The 22,044-nt window shown below is 40.0% G+C and overlaps 1 protein-coding gene across 3 annotated transcripts in view; it reads left to right on the forward strand.

Moving 5' to 3' along the window:
- The first annotated feature begins 1,012 nt into the window (after positions 1 to 1,012).
- The window catches only part of TAX1BP1 (Tax1 binding protein 1), a 90,918-nt gene continuing 69,886 nt past the window's right edge, over positions 1,013 to 22,044 (forward strand). For all 3 annotated transcript variants that reach the window (XM_042920852.1, XM_042920861.1, XM_042920869.1), the window contains exons 1-2: positions 1,013 to 1,142; positions 8,408 to 8,576. In XM_042920852.1, the coding sequence (XP_042776786.1) occupies positions 8,415 to 8,576 (162 nt within the window). In that variant the 5' untranslated portion in view covers positions 1,013 to 1,142; positions 8,408 to 8,414. The remainder of the gene's footprint in view (positions 1,143 to 8,407; positions 8,577 to 22,044) is intronic.

Below are 22,044 nucleotides of genomic sequence, written 5' to 3' on the forward strand. Positions count from 1 at the left end.
GAGACAGAGCATGAACAGGGGAAGGGGCAGAAAGAGAGGGAGACACAGAATCTGAAACAGGCTCCAGGCTCTGAGCTGTCAGCACAGAGCCTGACGCGGGGCTCGAACTCACAGACCGTGAGATCATGACCTGAGCCCAAGCCAGACGCTTAACCGACCGAGCCACCCAGGCGCCCCTTAAAAGGGTTTTATAGCAAGAGGAATATGATGAAATAGAACAGAAACACTTGCTTCCGTGGAGTTTGGATTCAAACTGAATGCCTGCTATAGGAAGGTAAGAGACATCACAGTCAAAAGTGATTTTAGAAAATATAATTGAACAGAAAACACAGGACAAAATTTACACACACACACACACAATAACAGATAATAAAAGCAAAATAACACAGATAATAAAAGCAGGTAACCACTCATAGAAGTGCGGGCAGAAAGAGACTACTGCTGGGACAAAAGGAAATCCTAGAGCATTGGAACTGTATCGCGTCTAGAACCGAGGTCTTCCAATGAACAAAATGTCAGTCAAGCAAGCACAGGACTGGACCAGGAGTTGGGCTAGAGCTCTCGAGTTAGGGGTTGCAGTCCTAGCCCTGTGGTCCGCTCCTTCACTTCTCTCGTTTCCCTACTTTGTCATCTATAAAATAAACGGATTCATTTAGACAGGATTTTTAAGCGCCGGGCAATGCCATGGTAATAGTCCATGTAACTTTGGACTACCCTTTCAACCTAACTGGTAAGTTACCTAACTTTCCGGTCAAAGTAATAATTAAATGAAAAACGCAAATCCAAACGGACCCTGTTTGACTAGGTCTGCGAGCGATTCCTGGGAGGCCGAAGAAAGAGGAGGAGTAGCCGAGCCGGGGTAAAAGGCCGGTCTGGAGTTTGGATCCGCCCGCAGAGCTGGTGAAAGGTCACGTTTGCAGAGACTTCATTTCAGCTGAATGGCCCGGCCCACCAAGCGCGGCGGTGGCGGAAGGGGCGGGCCCACAGCCGGAAGTGACGTGCCGCCGGCTTTTTTGGCCCTGAGGGGAGGTGTAGCCGGTCGGGGGAGAGAGGTAGTGGTGGCGGAAGAGGTTCGGCGGCTGATGGCGGCACCGGCTCGGAAGCCTCTCTAACGCTCCCTCTGTCTTGGGGCTCCTCGCAGGGTAAGTGCCTTCCCCGACCGGCTCCAGCAACTTGTGCGGGGCCCCAGCTGGAGCTCTTTGGGGGCTCGCGGTACGCTCCTCAGCTCTTAAAGAGTCTAGGGGCCTGGCCAGTCTCGGGAATGATCGCCGTGGTGACGATGCAGCCAAATGACGATGCTTTCCTTCCCCAGGACAAACTTTTCCTTCTGGACTACGGTTGTAACGGGGGTGTGGGCAACTTCGGTTAGCATTGGGGCTGGGAAAAACGACGGGTGGCCGCCCCACACGGCGGGGAGGCCCCGGGATAGGCCTTCGCGATTTGGGGGGAGCCCTGGGGGACGTGGGCACTGTGGCGGGGGCGAGTGACACGGGGGGCCCCCGAAGAAGAACCTGTCTTGCCCGAGGCCCATTCTAGGGTGTGCTCTGAGGGCAGTATGTGTGCTGCCGGCGTAGGCGAGCTTGGGAAAACAGGTCGAGTCCGAGGCTCGGGTTTGCTCGGGTGGGGTGAAACCCAGGTGTTTTGGTTTGTGTCGCCGTTGGAGAAGGAGGCGGAGACTCACTGCGCCGCCTCCGTTTGCGGGCGGGGGGCGGAGTTAGCTGTTGGGGCCGGATCGCAGCCTTCACCTGGGCTACAGGTCTGGTAAACGTTTCTTTCGTCTGTTTATGGGTGGCTCCTACGCTTAACGTTCCGAGGGATCTCAAAAAAAGAAAAAAAAAGTCTTAAGAAAGCCACACGTCTTCTTTTGCTTAGGCAACTTTTCTTGATTTCACAACTCTCCCTTTCCTCCACCCAACACCCTGCAGGCTCGCAAGCTGTGGTCTGGTCCCGACCGGTCTCCTCGCCTGGGGCAATCTTTGTTTGAATTGGGTGTGTGTGTGTGTGTGTCTGTTGATACATTTAGTTCCCTTTTTAATAATAGGTTTATTTGAAAACACGGTGGCATTTGACTTTCTGTATAATAGGTTTTAAGGCTTCAAACGTTGCTTAGCACAAGGATTTACAAGGATTTAGACGGGAAATCTTACTCAAGTCTGCGTTATACTCATTGTAAAAGTTCTACAAACAGCGCGAACTGTGGCACTAATTACGATTTTCGTGCTCCGTTCCAAATCATTTAAAGAGATGAATTCAATAACATGTTAATCTAAAAGTGGGACGATTGCCCCTCAAAGTCCCATACAGGTAGAGAGAAGGGCCTGAGGCCAGGCCTTTGTTTTGTTCTTAAACTTGGTTTCTCGAAGTATTGATTACGTTAGAAATGACTTATTAGGTCTCTTCAATTTATTTTTTGCAACTTCAAACAACATCCTGTTGTTTTTTCTTGTAGTCACATTGAGTTGTATACCTGTTTACAGTTAATGCTGTAGCCATTTTAATGTTAAATATGAAACATTCTAACGATGCTCATGTACTTTGGGGGAATACATATGTGAGGTTTATTGGATTTTAGTTTTTTGGATTTTGTATATTACTAAGTAAAATTTTGGCTGTATGCTCTTCTGGCTTTTAAAGTTTATTTTGGCTCAAATCCTTACAGAAAGATAAAAATTCTCTTTATATGGGCCAAGATCATAGCTTTTTATTTTCTCTCTCTCTCTCTTTTTTAAATAAAGTTTATTTTGAGGGGCGCCTGGGTGGCTCAGTCGGTTAGGCATCAGACTTCAGCTCAGGTCATGATCTCACAGTTCGTGGGTTCCAGCCCCTCATTGGCCTTTCTGCTCTCACTGCAGAACCAGCTTCTCCCACCCACCCCCCTCAAAAATAAAAATAAAATCTTTAAGTTTATTTTCAGAGAGCGTGAGCAGGGGGAGGGGCGCAGGAGCGAGAGAACACCACACAGAGCGGTGCTGACAGTGCAGAGCTAGTCGAGGGACTGGAACTCACCAATCTTGAGATCAGGACCTGAGCGACATCAAGAGTTGGACGCTTAACTGACTGAGCCACTCAGGTGCCCCAAGATAGAGTTTTTTAGAAGCCACCTTTAAAAACAATCTACGGAGTAAATAAAAGTGGTATGAGTGACACCTGGGCAGAGTGTAGTGGTACTCAGCTGTAAAGAATTCTAGAGATAGGGATGCTGGTTGTAAGAGTGCAAATTAACAGATTGTTGGCTTTGTTTCTGCCTTCCAAAAAGATTTCAGATAACATTTTTCTGCTCTATAAACCAGCTGATAATATTTGAGCTAAAGTATGAGTAATTGGAAACTATTAGAATGTTAAACAGCTTTTCCTTCAGATATTTGTGTGTCCTATCTGAAGTTTGGGACTGAAGTTTGGAGATAATTTTAAAAGTTCATATATTTTTAACTGAAGATTTTAAAGACTTTTTTTTTTTTTGCTGAGTTTGTCATTCACTATATATAAGGTGTTCTATTGCAGGTCATACATGGAGCTTTTATTACTGATCTTTACTTACAAACATACACAAAAGGAGAACAAACAGTGGAAGGAACGACCATTTTGCTAATCTTGTTTTATCTCCTCCAAAACATTTTTCCCCCTGGAGTTTTAAAAGCAAATAAATCCTGGACATCAGGATATTTCACTTATAATTAGTTTAGTGTCTTTAACTTGATAAGGACTTTGGGGAAAAAAAAAAACCCACAATTACCACAATCCTATCACACAGAACAAAATTCAGAGTATATTTTCTAGTTCGCTTGGCTGAGGCTTACATTTTGGACTAGTCCAGCAAAATAAAATAAGTAGCAGAAGCCACTGGAAAAATACTACCACAAAAGACAGATTTGTTTTGGGCTTGAAAAAGTTCCAGCAGGAAGAAATACAACATTGAAGTGCTTCCACCTCTTCCCTACCCCCCCCCCCCCAATTTATTTTAGCTACTTAACTGAGTGCCCACTGCACGTTATTTGTCTTTTCCTTAGATATTGATGAATCCCCAGAATAACACAATTGGATTTTAGACCAAAGACTTAATAGTATAAAGTTTACAGCATAATTCATACAAAGCGACTCTAGAGATGTTCGGGAATATAGTAGGAAACATGGAAGAGGTCACTGCAGGCAGCAAGTGTATGCATTTCAGACTTGGTTTCCCAGCTGAATGTGTTTGGTTCTTTAATTCTTGAGTCGAAAATTTTTGCTTAGCCTTCGTTTGCATCTTAGCGTACTCACGTTTCTGGAGATGTACTTTAGAGAATGGGAAGTAAAATTTGGTCTAGTCCCGCTGCTTCCATTTCTCTTTGGGGGGGGGGGGCTATATTTCCTCTCCAGCTGAGGTGCAGTTTGTTCTTTTCCTCAGGATGTTAGTGAAGCTACACTTCCCAAGCATTACCACAAGGTGATGCAGTGACTTTGCACATTAACCTCTCCACTAGGCTTTGTGTCTCTGCCTGTTTGTGTGTGTGTGAGCGGGTGTGCATGGATATTGTATAAATCTGCCTGTGAATCATCTTGATACATTGACATTCTCAGTGAATTTCAGCATTTTTTAAAGCTTGCCCATCTTTTCATTTCTTTATCTGAGTAAGGAGTGAAACAGGACTTCTATGGGAAATTTTTATTTTACTGTTGGAAATGGATTCATTCATGTGGTAATTACATTCAGATTACATTTACCCCTGTTAAGTTTTTATGACTAGGAAATATATTGGAATTTAATTTTTAAAGTTTGAAAAACTAGTAATGAGAGTGGAATGACTTGTAAAACATTTCTGTAGTTATAATTGCATTGAAATTTTTAAAAAGGGAGGAAGGAGTGTTGGAGAGATATTAAGGTTATTAGGATCACAAATTATCTTAAGATTTATAATCATGAATATATTTAAAGTCTGATTTAGGGTTTTCTGTTAAAAACTTGAATTTTGGGGGGAAGGTTTAAAAATGCAGCTTTATGTTAATATGTTTATTTAAAACAGTGAAAACAATGCATTTATCTATACTAGTAAAATATCAATTAAAAGTTGTCTTCACACAGATTCCTCTTGAGTAAAGACTGTTGTGTGTACTTTTTGAGTCCTTTTTGATCAATTTATAAGCATATAAACAAACATACATAAATACATAGATCTGTACCTTCTTGCTATTTTTCATCTTTTCAGTGAAGTAAAAGTGTAAGATTGATTATGGATTTTTAAGACGCTGTTGTAGTTGAGGTTAAACAAAAGTTTAAACTTCACTGCCTTGTTTTATAACATAATCACAGCTTTGTTAATTTAGTTTACTTTAGGAAACATGATAAATTTTAAGAAAAAGTTTCATTCTTAAACTGCTTTTAATTAAAAACATGGCAACTCATTCTAATCTAGCCTTATTTTCTCCTTAATAAATACCCTCCTCAGAGAAACCGAAGTATTCATTTTCTTTGTAGAAAAATATTACTGATTCACTTGTCTGTTTTGGTAGTTGAGTCTGCTAGAGGTTGGTTTCATTGATTTAGCTATAGCTTCTCTTACTGATATAACCAGTACTGAACAATATTTCAAAACTGGAATTGATGGGTTATTTTTTCCTTCTTTATGAAGCCATTGACTTGAAAAGAGATTATCATTAGTGACTTTATTAGCACCATGACATCCCCCTGAGCCCAAATTAGGTCAGACAATTCAAAGCAGCAAAGTAAATAACACTTCATTTATTTTATGCAGAGTTCCCAATATTTGTAAGTAAGTGCTACCTTTTTTCATTTTACTGAAGGCTTTGGCATACCAGCTGGGGAATACTAGTTAAGTCCTTCTGTGAAATAGGGCTGCTGGTCATAAAGCCTTTTTGTTAGTGCAGAGATCTTACCTAGAAGGATTGCTACTGAATGCGCTCTCCTTACCTTGGAATCCTGGCAGAGCTCACACCTAGCTAACAGTCAACCAGACTGGTATTCTAGCAGTGGCCTCTAGGTTCACCATTGACATTCTCTTTATGAGATGTCCAGTATATTGTTTCAGTAAAGCAGTACTTGAATAGAAGTTGAGCAGACACAAGAAGAAAAGTGGATATTTTCTGAAGTGTTATTATTTTGAAACTTCAAAAATTTGCTAGTATTTCAAATAGGTCAGCAAAAGAAACATATTGTAAAAGCATGTTGTCTGAGATCTTCTTAGCAATAAAGACTTTTTTAACCTTTATTTTTGAGAGACAGAGACAGAGCATGAGCATGGGAGGGACAGAGAGAGCGGGAGACATAGAATCCAAAGCAGGCTCCAGGCTCTGAGCTGTCAGCACAGAGCCCAACATGGGGCTCGAACTCACAAACCATGACTTGAGCTCAACTCAGATGCTTACCGACTGAGCCACCCAGGTGCCCCAAGACTTTTTTAATAGTTAAAATGAGTATAGACTAACGCTGTGTTTGCCCTATAGAGACTTTATTGATTTGTGAAGTAAATGAGATTAATTTGGTTGGCAAAAATCTTGCCTCTTTTTTCCCCCATCACGGAGATTTCTGTTGTGATGACTAAGAAGCAAGTACCATAGGGATGTTGTCATAGTTTATGTGTACTGTAGAATCAATAATAATTGTACTGAGTCTGTGACACACGTATAGATGGCTTTTATGAGTAAATTCTCAGTTGTATCCTTTTTCTCAAAAAGTAGAGTACAAAATATGGAAAATATTTGTGTCTTGCAGATTTTTATAGTTCATTTTCACCATCTCTCTTGTGCTTGGTGTTCACTAAGCCAGTGAACATTCACTGAATCTGTAATAGATTTTCAACAGCTATGTATTTCATTGGCACTATACGTTAAAAAAAACACAACAACTTAGTTTTTGAGAGAGAGGGCGCAGTTGAGCAAGGGGCAGAGAGAGAGAATCCTATGAGGAGCTGAGAGAGAGGGAGGAAGGGGTGGGACTGAGAGAAAGTGGGGCTAGTGTTTTGCTCAAAGTGGAGCTCGAGCTCACCCAATGTGGAACTTGAACTCCTGAACTGTGAGATCATGATCTGAGCTGAAGCCAGATACTTGACGACTGAGCCACCTGGGTGCCCATAAAAAAGAACTTATTTTTAAATCAGTAAATCTATGGAAGGAGCACATGAACACTGGAAGCCAAGGTAGGATTATTAAACCCAGAATGAAAGGGTATAAAATCAGTATAGGCTGAAAGGAACAGATAAGCTGAGTTGTGTCAAGTAGACCAGCTGAGATTTTATGTGATTTGAGATATCTGAACAAGCGTGTACCAGAAGTCCTGAATGAAGACAGGCTGGGTCTGGGCATTTGTGGAAATGAGTGAGAGGTGGTAATGAATACTTAAGATTACTTGGGGAGGGGTGCCTTGGTGGCTTAGTTGGTACAGCATGAGACTCTTGATCTCTGGGTTTGTGAGTTCAAGCCTCTTGTTGTAGAGGTTATTTAAAAAATCTTAAAACGTCTCCCCAAGTAATCTTTATTTTTTAAAGAAAAAAAAATGCATGCACACACCCATACTTCCCCAGATCCTGCCTTCAGAAAGTCATTGTCATCTTTTCATTTTTTTTTGAGTTCTTTATTATTATTTTTTATAATGTTCTTTGAGAGAGCGTGTATGGGTGGGGGCAGAGAGAGGGGGACAGAGTATCCAAAGCAGACTGTGCTAACAGCAGGGAGCCTGATGTTGGGCTCCCAGCTCATGAACTGTGAGATCATGACCTGAGCTGAAGTCGGCTGCTTAGCTGACTGAGCCACCAGACACCCCTAAAGATTTTATTTTTAAGTAACTTCTGTAACCATTGTGGGTCTCTAACTCACAACCTTGAGATCAGGAGTCACATGCTCTACGTACTGACTGAGCCAGCCAGATGCCACCCAACCCCCCTTTTTGGAGACCCCCTAATGATTTTAATATGTAGCTCAGGTTGAGAATGCTGGTCTAAGGGATCACGAACATGGGTCAGGAATGCAGACACAGAGAGGTTAACATCAATTAATAGGAGCCTAAGACCTAGAGGAGGATGGGTCAGATTGAGGAAGAAAATTACTAAATTCCAGGGTTCAGCATAGAAACACTTCTGGTTCATTTGCTTTTGCTTGCAAACGAAACAATGGGCTAGGCTTTCCAAGAGAGTTGAGAGTTTTTGATTTTGGTTTTGTTTTTTTAATCCTTATGTAACTTTCTGAGTCATCTTATAACTTGTTATTTCCTGGTTGTGTTTTTATATTTAAGCACATTTAAAAAAATTTAACCACATTTTTAAAGACGAGTTCTAAGTATATATCTTGTCAATAATTATGGCATGCAAATTCTCATGTAATTTGCATTCAATGTTAAGCATTTTCTGAAGGTGTAAGGTTTTTTTTTTTGTTTTTTTTTAGTTGGTTTCATTCAACTTACATGATTTACTTGTTACAGATTCACAATGACATCCTTTCAAGAAGTCCCCTTGCAGACTTCCAACTTTGCCCATGTCATCTTTCAAAATGTGGCCAAGAGTTATCTTCCTAATGCACACCTGGAATGTCATTACACCTTAACTCCATATATCCATCCACATCCAAAAGATTGGGTTGGTATATTCAAGGTAAGAACTTTCTGTGTATTTCTTCCACTTAGGTATTCTGTTTTCTTTTTAAGCAGGTTGATACGTAGCTTATATAAGCCTCGTCTTAACTCTGCATTGAGGGCCTTTCTTACAATTGTAAACTTAAACGTTTTGTAAACATGAAATATTTAACAGTACAGAGTAGTATACAACAAATACTGGGAACTTGAATTTGCCAGACTCACCTCTCTTTGATCAAAAGGTTCAGTGTCACTCCAGGTCTTGTGAAAACTTTTCAGAATCCTTTTTTTTTCTTCTTCTGTTTTCTCCATTCCTTACCTGAAAAAAGATCTTTTCCTTTGAGTTGTTATATCATTTACTGTCTCTTCCAGTCATTTGTAATTAGTGTTAATTATACAATTCTATAGCCATGTTACTCTACTATTCTACTTGCTTAAATATTGCTCATATTGTCTTATGCTTTTATAAGAGTTTTCTGTTTTACATGACTAAATAGTAAACTCTATGATGGCAGGTATCCTAGTCCTTAAATTTTGCCATTTTTTATAATATTTGTGAATTACATTGAGGTGATCATTATGGTGGTGCTTTACTGTGCTACAGATTTTCTGGCAATTTCAACTCTTTACAATGTAGTAGAGAACTAAAACAAGAGAATCTCTTTGGGGTGCCTGGCTGGCTTAGTTGGAAGAGCATGTGACTCTTGATCTTGGAGTCGAGTTCAAGCCCCACTTTGAATATAGAGATTACTTAAATAAAATTTTAAGTCATTTGAATATTCAAAATGTCATAAATGTCAACAGTAAAACTTTCCTACTGGGTTCCTCTAGATTCTCCCTCAGAATAAATTTATTTTAGATCTGATTTTAATGGTTCTGAAATTTTGATTGGTGTGTATAAGTTAAGCAGCAAACTAGAAAAGAAGAGTTGCTGCTAGGGGCGCCTGGGTGGCGCAGTCGGTTAAGCCTCCGACTTCAGCCAGGTCACGATCTCGCGGTCCGTGAGTTCGAGCCCCGCGTCAGGCTCTGGGCCGATGGCTCGGAGCCTGGAGCCTGTTTCTGATTCTGTGTCTCCCTCTCTTTCTGCCCCTCCCCCGTTCATGCTCTGTCTCTCTCTGTCCCAAAAAATAAATAAAAAACGTTGAAAAAAAAAAAAAATAAAAAAGAAGAGTTGCTGCTAGAATTAGGGACATTGAGGGTATCTAGAAGTGAAAAATGGCTGTACAGAGTGAGGAGGGCAGAAAAACTATTGAACAAGGGGCACCTGGGTAGCTCAGTTGGTTAACCGACTTTGAGCCCTGCATCGGGCTCTGTGCTGACAGCTTGGAGCCTGCTAGTGATCCTGTGTCTCCCTTTCTCTCTACCCGTCTCCTGCTCATACTCTCCCTCCCTCTCCCTCCCTCTCCCTCCCTCTCCCTCCCTCTCCCTCCCTCTCCCTCCCTCTCCCTCCCTCTCCCTCCCTCTCCCTCCCTCCCCCTCCCTCCCCCTCCCTCCCTCCCCCTCCCTCCCCCTCCCTCCCCCTCCCTCCCCCTCCCTCCCCCTCCCTCTCCCCCCCTCTCCCCCCCCTCTCCCCCCTCTCTCAAAAATAAACATTATTTTGTTGAATTTTTTTTTTTTTTTAAAGTTTGGCATGCAATGACATTTCCTTTTATTATTTTATTAGAGAGCGTGTGCGTAGGGGAGAAGGAGAGAGAATCTTTTATTATTTTTTAAATAATTTATTAATTTTTAAAATTTACATCAAGTTAGCATACAGTGCAACAATGATTTCAGGAATAGATTCCTTAATGCCCCTTACCCACTTAGTCCATTCCCCCCCCCCCCCCCAACAACCCCTCCAGGAACCTTGTGTGTGTTCTCTATATTTAAGAATCTTTTATGTTTTGTCCCCCTCCCTGTTTTTATATTATTTTTGCTTCCCTTCCCTTATGTTCATCTGTTTTGTATCTTAAAGTCCTCATATGAGTGAAGTCATATGTTTGTCGTTCTCTGACTAATTCGCTTAGCATAACATCCTCTAGTTCCATCCATGTAGTTGCATATGGCAAGATTTCATTCTTTTTGATTGCCAAGTAATACTCCATTTGTGTGTAGAGACACACACACACACACACACCCACCCACCTCACCTCTTCTTTTTTTTTTTTTTTTTTCAACGTTTTTTATTTATTTTTGGGACAGAGAGAGACAGAGCATGAACGGGGGAGGGGCAGAGAGAGAGGGAGACACAGAATCGGAAACAGGCTCCAGGCTCCGAGCCATCAGCCCAGAGCCTGACGCAGGGCTCGAACTCACGAACCGTGAGATCGTGACCTGGCTGACGTCGGACGCTTAACCGACTGCGCCACCCAGGCGCCCCACCACCTCTTCTTTATCCATTCCTCCATCAATGGGCATTTGGGCTCTTTCCATACTTTGGCTATTGTCGATAGTGCTGCTATAAACATGGGGGTGCATGTGCCCCTACAAAACAGCATCCCTGTATCCCTTGGATAAATGCCTAGCAGTGCAGTTGCTGGGTCATAAGGTAGTTCTGTTTTTAATGTTTTGAGCAGCCTCCATACTGTTTCCCAGAGTGGCTGTGCCAGCTTGCATTCCCACCAGCAGTGCAAAAGAGATCCTCTTTCTCCACGTCCTCACTGACATCTGTCGTTGCCTCAGTTGTTAATGTTAGCCATTCTGACAGCTGTGAGGGTGGTATCTCATTGTGGTTTTGATTTGTATTTCCCTGATTGTGAGTGATGTGGAGCATTTTTTCATGTGATGGTTGGCCATCTGGATGTCGTCTTTGGAGAAGCATCTGTTCATGTCTTTTGCCCATTTCTTCACTGGATTATTTGTTTTCTGGGTGTTGAGCTTGATAAGTTCTTTATAGATTTTGGATACTAACCCTTTATCTGATATGTCATTTGCAAATATCTTCTCCCATTCTGTCACTTGCCTTTTAGTTTTGCCGATTGTTTCCTTTGCTGTGCAGAAGCTTTTTATTTTGATGAGGTCCCAGTAGTTCATTTTTGCTTTTCTTTCCCTTGCCTCCGGAGACGTGTTGAGTAAGAAGTTGCTGCAGCCAAGGTTAAAGAGGTTTTTGCCTGCTTTCTCCTCAAGGATTTTGATGGCTTCCTGTCTTACATTGAGAACTTTCATCCATTTTGAGTTTATTTTTGTGTATGGTGTAAGAAAGGGGTCCAGGTTCATTCTTCTGCATGTCGCTGTCCAGTTTTCCCAGCACCACTTGCTGAAGAGACTGTCTTTATTCCATTGAATATTCTTTCCTGCTTTGTCAAAGATTAGTTGGCTAGAGGGAGAGAGAATCTTAAGCAGGCTCCCCATTTGGTGTGGAGCCCGCAGGGCTTGATCAGTGACCTTGGGATGATGACCTGAGCCGAAATCAAGCATTGGATGCTCAGCTGACTGAGCCACCCAGTTGCCCTTTCAGTTTCATTTTGAATCCCTCCTTCCTTGATTTTGCCTGATAGAGGAGTCATTTACTATTTTTTTGTTTTGTTTCTTAAGTCAAATTCCAAAATGGAGACACACTCATTGTAAGCATTTTATGAAATCAGTACCTGTTTTGATTTTATGTGAGCTAAGAGTATCAAGTTAAACTGAGTGAGAATTGGTGTTTTGTGCAAGAATGGGTCAGGGAAGAATACAGTAGGGAAATAAGATTAAAGGAAGGGAGGGGCGCCTGGGTGGCTCAGTTGGTTGGGCCTCCACCTTGGGCTCAGGTCTTGATCTTGCAGTCTTCTAGTTCAAGCCCCGCCCTGCGTCGGGCTCTGTGCTCACAGCTCAGAGCCTGGAGCCTGCTTCAGATTCTGTGTCCCTGCTCTCTCTCTCTGCCCCTCTCCCACTTGTGCTCTGTCTCACTATGTCTCTCAAAAATAAATGTTAAAAAAAAATTAAAAAAAAATTTTAATGTTTTATTTATTTTTAAGACAGCATGAGTGGGGATGGGGCAGAGAGAGGGGGAGACACAGAATCCAAAGCAGGCTCCAGGCTCTGAGCTGTCAGCACAGAGCTCAACGCGGGGCTCGAACTCACCAACCGTGAGATCATGACCTGAGCCGAAGTCGGATGTTCAACTGACTGAGCCACCCGGGCACCCCTAAAAAAATTTTTTTAAAGGAAGGGAGGGGCATTTCTGACAGGAAAGTGGTATAAGCAAAGGCATTAAGTGGAGAATGTTATGAGTACAGGTTAGTTTGACTGGAACATATGTTTCATTTAGGGAAGTGGAGAGAGATAAGTGTGGAATTAAGCTTTAGTCTGTTAATGGAGGACCTTCAGTGTTAGTCTAAACTGTTTGTAGGTTTGTTATGGGTAGTGGTATGTCTTTGTATATGTAGGTATTTAGGCTGGTGTATGATAAATTGTATTTCAAGAAGATGAATCTTTCCCTTTTTTCCTTCAGACTGCTTATTCTGATTTTTAATTTTAAAAATTTTTAGTTAATGGCCTGTTGCCTAAGCCACAAGCTTATGACTTTCCCTTCATATTTAGTCAAACACCAGTTCCATCCATTTTACTGCCTATTTATTTCTTTATTTGTAATATCACTGCCGTAGACTTATGCCTCCTTATCTCTTTACAGGACTATTGCAATAGGTTACTTGTTTTCTCTGCTTTCATTCTTGCCCCCCCCCCCCCCAATCTATTCTTCAAACTACTCTATAAAAACTATAATATAAAATGAAAATCTGAGCATATCTTCCTTTGGTTTTAAACTCTTAAGTGGTTCTTTATCATCTATGGAATAATGCCAACATTAAATAACTTTACCACTGTGCCTTATAAGGCTTCTTTATATGATTTGATTGAAAACTTTATTTTTTTTGTCATTGCCTGCTTTATATTTTTTGCTTTGGTAATGCTAAACTATCTCTTGTGTACTCCAGGGACTATAACTTTTCTTCAAGAAATAAATATATAAGTGAATACAATTGTGTAGAATGCCCTTGGATTATAGAATTCCCTAGATAATACTTTAAAAGTCCATAGTAATTTCAGGCATACAGTAAAAATTTCAGAATCTATGGGAAGACTCAAGAAATCATGTTTAATAAAGTGGAATTGCCATGTTTATTGCATGTTTTAAACACTTTATGCATACTGCAAATTGCCCTCTAGGATGATTTTGATAGATATGATATTGACAGGCAAGCAGGGAGAAAGTGCCCAGATGGTAGCTCTAAGGGAGAAGGAATGAAAGGAAGGTGTGTGTGGTATGTTTTGAGAAAGTGTTAAGGAATTTGATTTGCCTGGGACAGGTAACAGTTTTAGAAGATAAATGGGGAGGACATCTGGTGGCTCAGTTAAGTGTCCAACTCTTGATTTTAGCTCAGGTCATGATCTCACAGTTTGAGATTGAATCCTGCTTCGGTCTCTGTACTGACAGCTTGGAGCCTGCTTGGGATTCTTTTTCTTTCCCTCTGCCCCTCTCCCCTGCTTGTGCTTGCGTGCATGCTCTCTCTCCAAAATAAATAAACATTAAAAAAAGATGAATGGTTGGTTTGGATTACGTTACGGATTTAATATCTGGCTGAGGAATAAAGTTTAGAGGTGAATTTTTATTTTGGAGGGTTGAGTGAGATTAATTGGAATTAGAAGAGAATGGAGGCAGGGAAAATGTTTAGACTATCCTAATTTCCTAGGTGGGATAATGAAGGCCTACGGTAGAAAAGGGAGTCAGTTGTAGGTAATAATCCCTAAGTAGAATCCATGGGGGTTTGTCAGCAATTAGTTGAATGAATTTGGAGTGGAACTCATTCATGGCTTCGGTATATTCAGTAAGGAGGAACAAGGTTATGTGTTAAATAAGAGTTGAGGGGACTTGAGTATGCAGAAGATTTGGTTCTGCTACTGTGGAAGAATGTCATAGGGAATTGGAGATTGCTGAGCATCAGTTTTAGGATTTTATCCAGAAAGGTTTAGCACCCAGAATTATGAGTGAAGAATTCCAAGGTGGTAATCATTGAGATTGCGATTTGGAGAGGTAAAGGTGGGGGAGAGAATGGGAAGGGAATTCAAGAAGACAAAGGATACTAGGGTGGATTTAGGTGCTCTGTTGATATGATTAACTGATTATGAAGTTGGGTAGAGAAATGAATGAAGCTAATCAAGGGATGTAGACTGGGTTGGAGATTTTTATTTTTTCCTTGTAGTTTCCCTCTCCTCTGTATGGACTGTTTTTGATTATAACTAAAATAAACACGTAACACTGGTTTATTTATACTTTGCAAAGATTTTTCATCAGAACATTATAGTTCCCATTTTACAGATAATGGAATGGAGGTCCAGAGAGAAGTGACTTAGAGTTATTCATTAAACTTTGGAGCTGAATCTTGAACCTCATGTAAACTGGCATTCAAGAATTGTTTTCTGGGGGCGCCCGGGTGGCTCATTTGGTTAAGCAGCTGACTCTTGGTTTCAGCTCAGGTCATGATCTCACAGTTTCATGAGTTCGGCCTTGTATTGGGCTCTGGGCTGACAGTGTGGAGCCTGTTTGGGATTCGCCCTCACCCCCTCCCACTCTCTTAAAATAATAAACTTAAAAAAAAAAATGTTCTCTGGCAGTTTGAGAGATCTGGTTATCTAAAATTAGCAACAGAGTTCCTAGTAAGTTCAACATGCATTTTATGAGTGATAGAGTTGAAGTAAAAATAGAGGAAAAGATTTAGAATTAGATCTCATGCTGTATTTTTATTGTAAATGCAACATTAATTGCAGTAAAATATATCACATTATGTTTGAGTTTTATTTTTGTTTTATTTATGTTTGTTTATTATTTGTTTTAATTTTTAAATTTATTTTCGAGCATGTGAGTAGGGGAGATGGGGGCAAGGGGGCGGGGAGAGAATCTTAAGCAGGCTCCATGCTCAGTGGGGGGCCCAGTATGGGGCTCGATCCATGACCCTGGAGTTGTGACCTGAGCCAGAATCAAGAGTTGGATGCTCAACCGACTGAGCTACCCAGGTGCCCCTAGTTGTTATGAATTTGATTTGGTTTTAGTTGTACAAATATATAAGCACAAGGAATTTACATTTAGATTTATGCTTAGTACAAATTAAATTACCTTATAATTAAAATAATTTTTAATAAACTAAAGGTCCATGAGATTTTTGGTTTTTTTTAAGACTTGAGAAGGAGACTTAACAGTTCTCATGTTTCAGATACTTTTCTAGGTGAGGAAATTGGGAGTGCAGTGATCGTCATGTTTCCAAAGTCTTTTTAGGCAGACCATGCTTCCCAGTAAGATACTGTTTTCACACATCACACCGCCAACCAGGTTAAAAAAAAAACACCTTAATTTCCTGGTGTGGACAGTGAAACTGAGCAGTGATTTTATGCATGAATATCTTGTTTCAAGCTTTTGTTTGTTTTTCCTTGTTTCTCCTTTCCTTCTCATATTTCCTTTTCATATTCTCTTCTTTTTGCTTTTTCTGCTTTTCTGCCTTGGTCTCCCTTGAACCTTGTCTCATTTTGTTTTTAAAAAGTATTCTCCTAAAAATAAAATAATTGTAAAATAATCATAATGTTAGAAAACTTGGAATAAAGTATTAAAAAAATTAAGATGATCAGCAGTCTTCTTGCCCAACTATATTCCTATCTAGTAACAGTGGCTAATACTATTAATGTTTAAGTATTTCCTTCCAATCTTTTTTTAATTAAAGGAAGACTTTCACTTTTTCTATTGCATATATTTTGAAAGTAGTTTGAATAATATTGCATGCCCTTTTTTATGCCCTGAATTTTTTCACTTAGGATTATAATCACTTCTTTACAAGATTTTTTGAAAGATTTTTTAAGATTTTAATCTATATCCAGCAGGGGGTTCAAACCCACAGTCCTGAGTAAAGAGTTGCATACTCCACCAACCACACCAGACAGGCACCCTGATAGTCCCTTTCTTTATCTTTTTCTTCTTGTTTTTTTTTAATTTTTAAAATGTTTTTATTTATTTTTGGGAGACAGAGTGTAAGTAGGAGAAGGGCAGAGAGAGAGGGAGACACAGAATCTGAAGCAGATTCTAGGTTCCGAGCCATCAGCACAGAGCCTGATGCGGGGCTCAAACTCACAAATCCTAATCATGACCTGAGCTGAACCAACTGAGCCACCCGGGTGCCCCTGTCACTTTCTTAATATAAGTAGCTTTGTAACGTTTTGTCTTATGGAGGGACGTTTATACTGGTTGATACTTCTATTTTACAGTCAGCATTACTTTCTCCTCATGTATATTTAGGCATTTTTGGAGTTCTTTTTCTTTTAAAAAGGGAGGATCTTTATTCTTATAAGTGATTTTGGGAAACTACAGAATATACAAAAGAAAGAAAATGCATGCCCTTATCCATTGTACCCCCACCTTCCCCAGAAATACCTGTTGTTAAGTTTGGTGTATATTTTTCTAGCTTTTAAACATCCATAGGCTCATTTTATACTATTTTGTAGATTATATATTTATCCATATATAACTAACATTTATTTTCAGTGCCTTTCTTACTCCCAGCTCTTAAGTCTGTCTTCCTTTACCTCTCCCCTAAAATCAGTCCCTCTGAGTCTGTTTCTCACTTTACAAGTGCTCTTTGTATGCTGTCCCTAATGTTTGTCTTTTGTTCTGTTAAGGTTTCTCCAGAATTTATTAATATCTTAGTTTTACTAGGTAATCTTGATGTCCTTCTGATTTTTACGTTCCGTCTCAGAATTTCCTTTATTGTCCGTGCTTCTCATCCAACATATTTTTCTGAAATGTTAATCCTATTTAAAGGGAAAACATGGGCACCTGGGTGACTCAGTCGGTTAAGTGCCCACTCTTGGTTTCGGCGCAAGTCATGATCTCACGGTTTCTTGAGTTCGAGCCCTGCATCCGGCTCGGTGCTGACAGTGCAGAGCTTGCTTGGGATTCTCTCCCTCTTTCTCTGCCCCTCCCCTGCTTGCTCTGTCTCTCTCTCAAAATAAATAAATCAGTTTAAAAAGAATAAAGGGAAAACATTTGTGGTTTTTTTTCCTTCCATGTTATCCTTGTTTCCTTTCCTTTTTATGCTTTTGTTTTGCTATTGCATTAGTAGAAGAATTATGCCTAGTACTTTGGTAATTCCTCAAACTAAACTATGTGCAATAACGGTTGCTTTGGTTCCTTCCTTAGTATAGATATGCCCTCTTAACTTGATTCAAGTGCAGCTCTTAGAAGCAAAGTGTTTTGGCAGTCATGGGAACTTTGTTCCTTTGTTCTAAGTTGTTATTCTTGTCATTTTTCATTGTTTTAAAATTGCTGTTATCAATTCTAAATGTATTTTCTTTCCATTTGCCGCTAGTAGACTAAAAGGCAAATTCCCTTGCATTTTAAGGGATTGAAATCTGTAGTCTGAGTTCTGAAATCTGAATTCCAATCATGTTTTAACCACGTGACCAGGAAAATAAAAACAAGCTGTGACTTGGACACTTTGTTGTCTGGCTTTTTTAATTAGATATTTACTGTTCTTATGCACTTGTACATAATTTCCAGAGGTGTACTGTGTTTTTTCCATTATGACCTGCTCTGCTGTATTTTCACGTGAGTTTAGGTGCAAGCCATACCTATCCTAAAGGAGCCTGTACTTTGTATCTTTCCAGATAGAGAGACTTTTACATTTATTTATTTATTATTAAAAAAATTTTTTTTTTTTAACTTTTATTTATTTTTGAGAGACAGAACAAGCAGGGGCAGAGCAGAGAGAAAGGGAGACACAGCATCCGAAGCAGGCTCCAGGCTCTTAGCTGTCAGCACAGAACCCGACGCGGGGCTTGAACCCACAAACCACAAGATCATGACCTGAGCTGAGGTCAGTTGCTTAACCGACTGAGCCACCCAGGCGCCCCTACATTTATTTTTTTATGTATGCCTGACATGGCCCTTCCAGAGTGACCTAAGATCCATTGTTCAGTGTTTCTTACTCAAAAGGAGTTTAAAGCACAGTTTTATACTTTATACTCTGGGTTGCATCTTGACCGTCTCCTCAGTGGTCTCAGCAGGGGATACCTTTGACATCTCGTAGCACCGTCAACTACTTCTCTTGAGAAGAGTTGGCCTGACATAGAGGCAGTAAAGGAAAGCAAAATGTTAGATAGACTTTCTAAGTTACCAGTGTAGGCAACCAATAAGGAATAGCCTGAGCTATTGTGATTCACTTGGAGAAAACACAGCAAAGACCAAACCACTCAACATCTCTTTTGTTACATATATTTTTCTTATATGATAATGGATCTCATTTCTCCCATTTTGTTTTACTTAGCTACAAACAGAGCTTTCGCTCTTTGCTGTTTCTCTTTTGTCAACTGCACTTCTTTTAAGAATTATGTAGTTACCGACTCAGTGTTGAAAGTGGTGGAATTTCAGAAGGTATGAAAGTATTACATATCTTGCCAGGAAAGGAGTGAGTAGTGTCCTGGTGGTTAAGAGTTTAAACTTTACGTTCAAATCCTAACTCTGCTATTTCCTAGCCTTTCACTAGTTTCTTAGTTTGTAAGATGATAATACTTACTACAAAACAAACATTCAGTAAGTCTCTGTTAACTGCTATTCCCAGTGCCACTTGAATCAGATACCTGTAATTGTGATGTTTGCAGTTTTGTGTGTCAGTCATTCAGAAGTTAAATGGCACACTCCGTTTTTCCTTCTCTTGACTACCTGGTCCAGGTAGAGCCTGTTCACTTAGGGAGATCTATCTATCTATCTTTCTTTCTTTCCTTCTTTCTTTCCTTCTTTCTTTCCTTCTTTCTTTCCTTCTTTCTTTCCTTCTTTCTTCTTTCCTTCTTTCTTCTTTCCTTCTTTCTTCTTTCCTTCTTTCTTCTTTCCTTCTTTCTTCTTTCCTTCTTTCTTCTTTCCTTCTTTCTTCTTTCCTTCTTTCTTTCCTTCTTTCCTTCTTTCCTTCTTTCTTTCCTTCTTTCTTTCCTTCTTTCTTTCCTTCTTTCTTTCCTTCTTTCTTTCCTTCTTTCTTTCCTTCTTTCCTTCCTTCTTTCTTTCCTTCTTTCCTTCTTCCCTTCTTTCCTTCTTTCCTTCTTCCCTTCTTTCCTTCTTCCAAGAAAGATGTGGCTCTAGATAAGTGTTTCTTTTAAGATCAGTAAATGGACAGAGACAAAGAATACAAGCTTTGATTTGTACCAGGTGTATCTGTTGGGGGAAGAACTTCAGATGGGCTCTTTTTTAGGAGATGGTGAAGCATTGGGGGATCTAAAGTGAGGGGAGAGAGCATCATAAAATCAAGATCACTGTCCCTAATAGGCTCTGTGTCCTTGGGTATTAATGAATGGTAACATTTAATGAATACCAGTGTGCTCAGCTCTGTGCTGATTGCTTTATGGGAATTATTTAATACACAGCCCTTTGAGATTGTTAACATCATCTCCATTTTAAAGAGGAGGGAACAGAATAACTTGTCTGAAGTCATATAGCTAGTAAGTGCTCTTTCTGGCAGTCTGACCTTAACTTCCTGTGGTCTTAGTCACTGTAATATACTGTGCTTGCAAAAACTACCGTTTATGGAGTGCTTACCGTGGGTCAGGCACTCAGTTGGGTGTTGCTTTTATGTTCATCATCTAATCTCATTCTTCTAACAGTTCTGAGAGGAAAAAATAGCAGCCTTTAAGTGAAGTAGATCATCATGGATTACTCAAACTTCTCATCTATAGAGACGAATAGCATCTTTCAAATGTTTTCAAATGGTTTTCTTGACTGTGACATACAGAAAGAAAGAAATGTGATTTGACCTAGCAAAAAGTTGTACGCAAATACACCGGAGATAAATTTTCAGGAAGTGTAATTTAGCCTTCATGCACTCATACTTCTAATTCTGTATAATTAAAAAATAAATAGGGCTGTGAACCACTAAATTGATATTACCACTTCTTACTGGATTGTGACCTACAGTTTGAAAACATTCCTTGAGAGACTAAAGATTGCTAATATTCTTCTAGTTTCAGTGTTCTGTAATCTATAATCCTAGGTTTATCAGAATTATAGAACATATGTATAATCTAACCCTGTGGATGAGGCATAATTTCTTATATTACCTGCAAATAGATATCTAGTATAGGCATAGCTTGGTTGGGTTCCAGGTCACTACAGTGAAGTAAGTCATGATTTTCTTTGGTTTCCCAGTGCATATAAAGTTATGTTTACACTGTATTGTAGTCTGTTAAGTGCGTAATAGCATTATGTCTAAAAAAAAATGATGTATATCTTAACTAAAAAATACTTTATTGCTAAAATGTTAACCATCATCTGAGCTTTCAGTGATTTATAATATTTTTGCTGGTTATGCCTTGATGATTCATGGCTGCTGACTGGTCAGGGTGATGGTTGCTGAAGGTTGGGCTGGCTGTGGCAATTTCTTAAAATAAGACAACAAAAGGGGCACGTGGATGGCTCAGTTGGTGGAGCATGTGACTCTTGATCTTGGGGTTGTGAGTTTGAGCCCCATACTGGGGAGTGGAGTTTGCTTAAAAAAAAAAAAAAACAAAAAAAAACAGTGAAGTTGGTCACATGCATTGACTCTTCCTTTCACAGTTTTTGTGTAGCATGCAGTGAATGCTGTTTGGTAGCATTTTACCCACAGTAGGACGTTTTTCCAGAACTGGAGTCAATCCTCTCAAACCCTACTGCTGTTTTATAAACTAAGTTCCTATAATATTCTAAATCCTTTGTTGTCATTTCAGCAGTCTGCACCATCTCAAGAACACATTCTTTGCTCCTCCGTAAGACGCAAATCCTCATCCACTCAAGTTTTATCATGAGATTGCAGCAATTCAGTCACATCTTCAGGCTTTACATCTAGTTCTTTTCCTGTTTCTGCCACATCTGTAGTTACTGTTTCCCCTGAAGTCTTGAACCCTCCAAGTCAGCCGTGAGGGTTGGAATCAGCTTCTTCAAGCTCCTGTTGATGTTTTGAGCTGTTCCCATGAATAACGTTTTAGAATCGTGAATTCTTTCTAGAAGGTTTTCCAGATCCATCAGAGGAATCGCTATGGCAGCTATAGCCTTACAGAATGTATTTCTTGAGTAATAAGACTTGAAAGTTGAAATTCCTCTTGATCCATGGGCTGTAGAATGGATGTTGTGTTAGCAGGCATGAAAACAACATTAACCTTGTATATCTTCATCAGAGCTCTTGAGTGAACAGCTGCTTTGTGAATGAGCAGTAAGATTTTGAAAGGAATCTTTTTTTCTGAGCAGTAGGTCTCAATAGTGGGCTTAAAATTATTTAGTAAACCATGTTACGGACAGATGTGCCATCGTACAGGCTTTGCTCCATTTATAAAGCATAAGCAGAGTAGATTTAGCATAATTCTAGAAATTTTGAGACGGTAAATGAGAATTGGCTTCAACTTAAATTACCAGCTGCATCGGCCCTTAACAAGAAAATTGGCCTGTCTTTGAAGCTTTGAAGCCAGGCATTGACTTTTCTCTCTAGCTCTGAAGCCCTAGATGGCTCCTTCTTTCAATATAAAGGCTGTTT

Source organism: Panthera leo, chromosome A2 (assembly GCF_018350215.1).
Source record: "Panthera leo isolate Ple1 chromosome A2, P.leo_Ple1_pat1.1, whole genome shotgun sequence".
NCBI classification, from domain to species: domain Eukaryota; kingdom Metazoa; phylum Chordata; class Mammalia; order Carnivora; family Felidae; genus Panthera; species Panthera leo.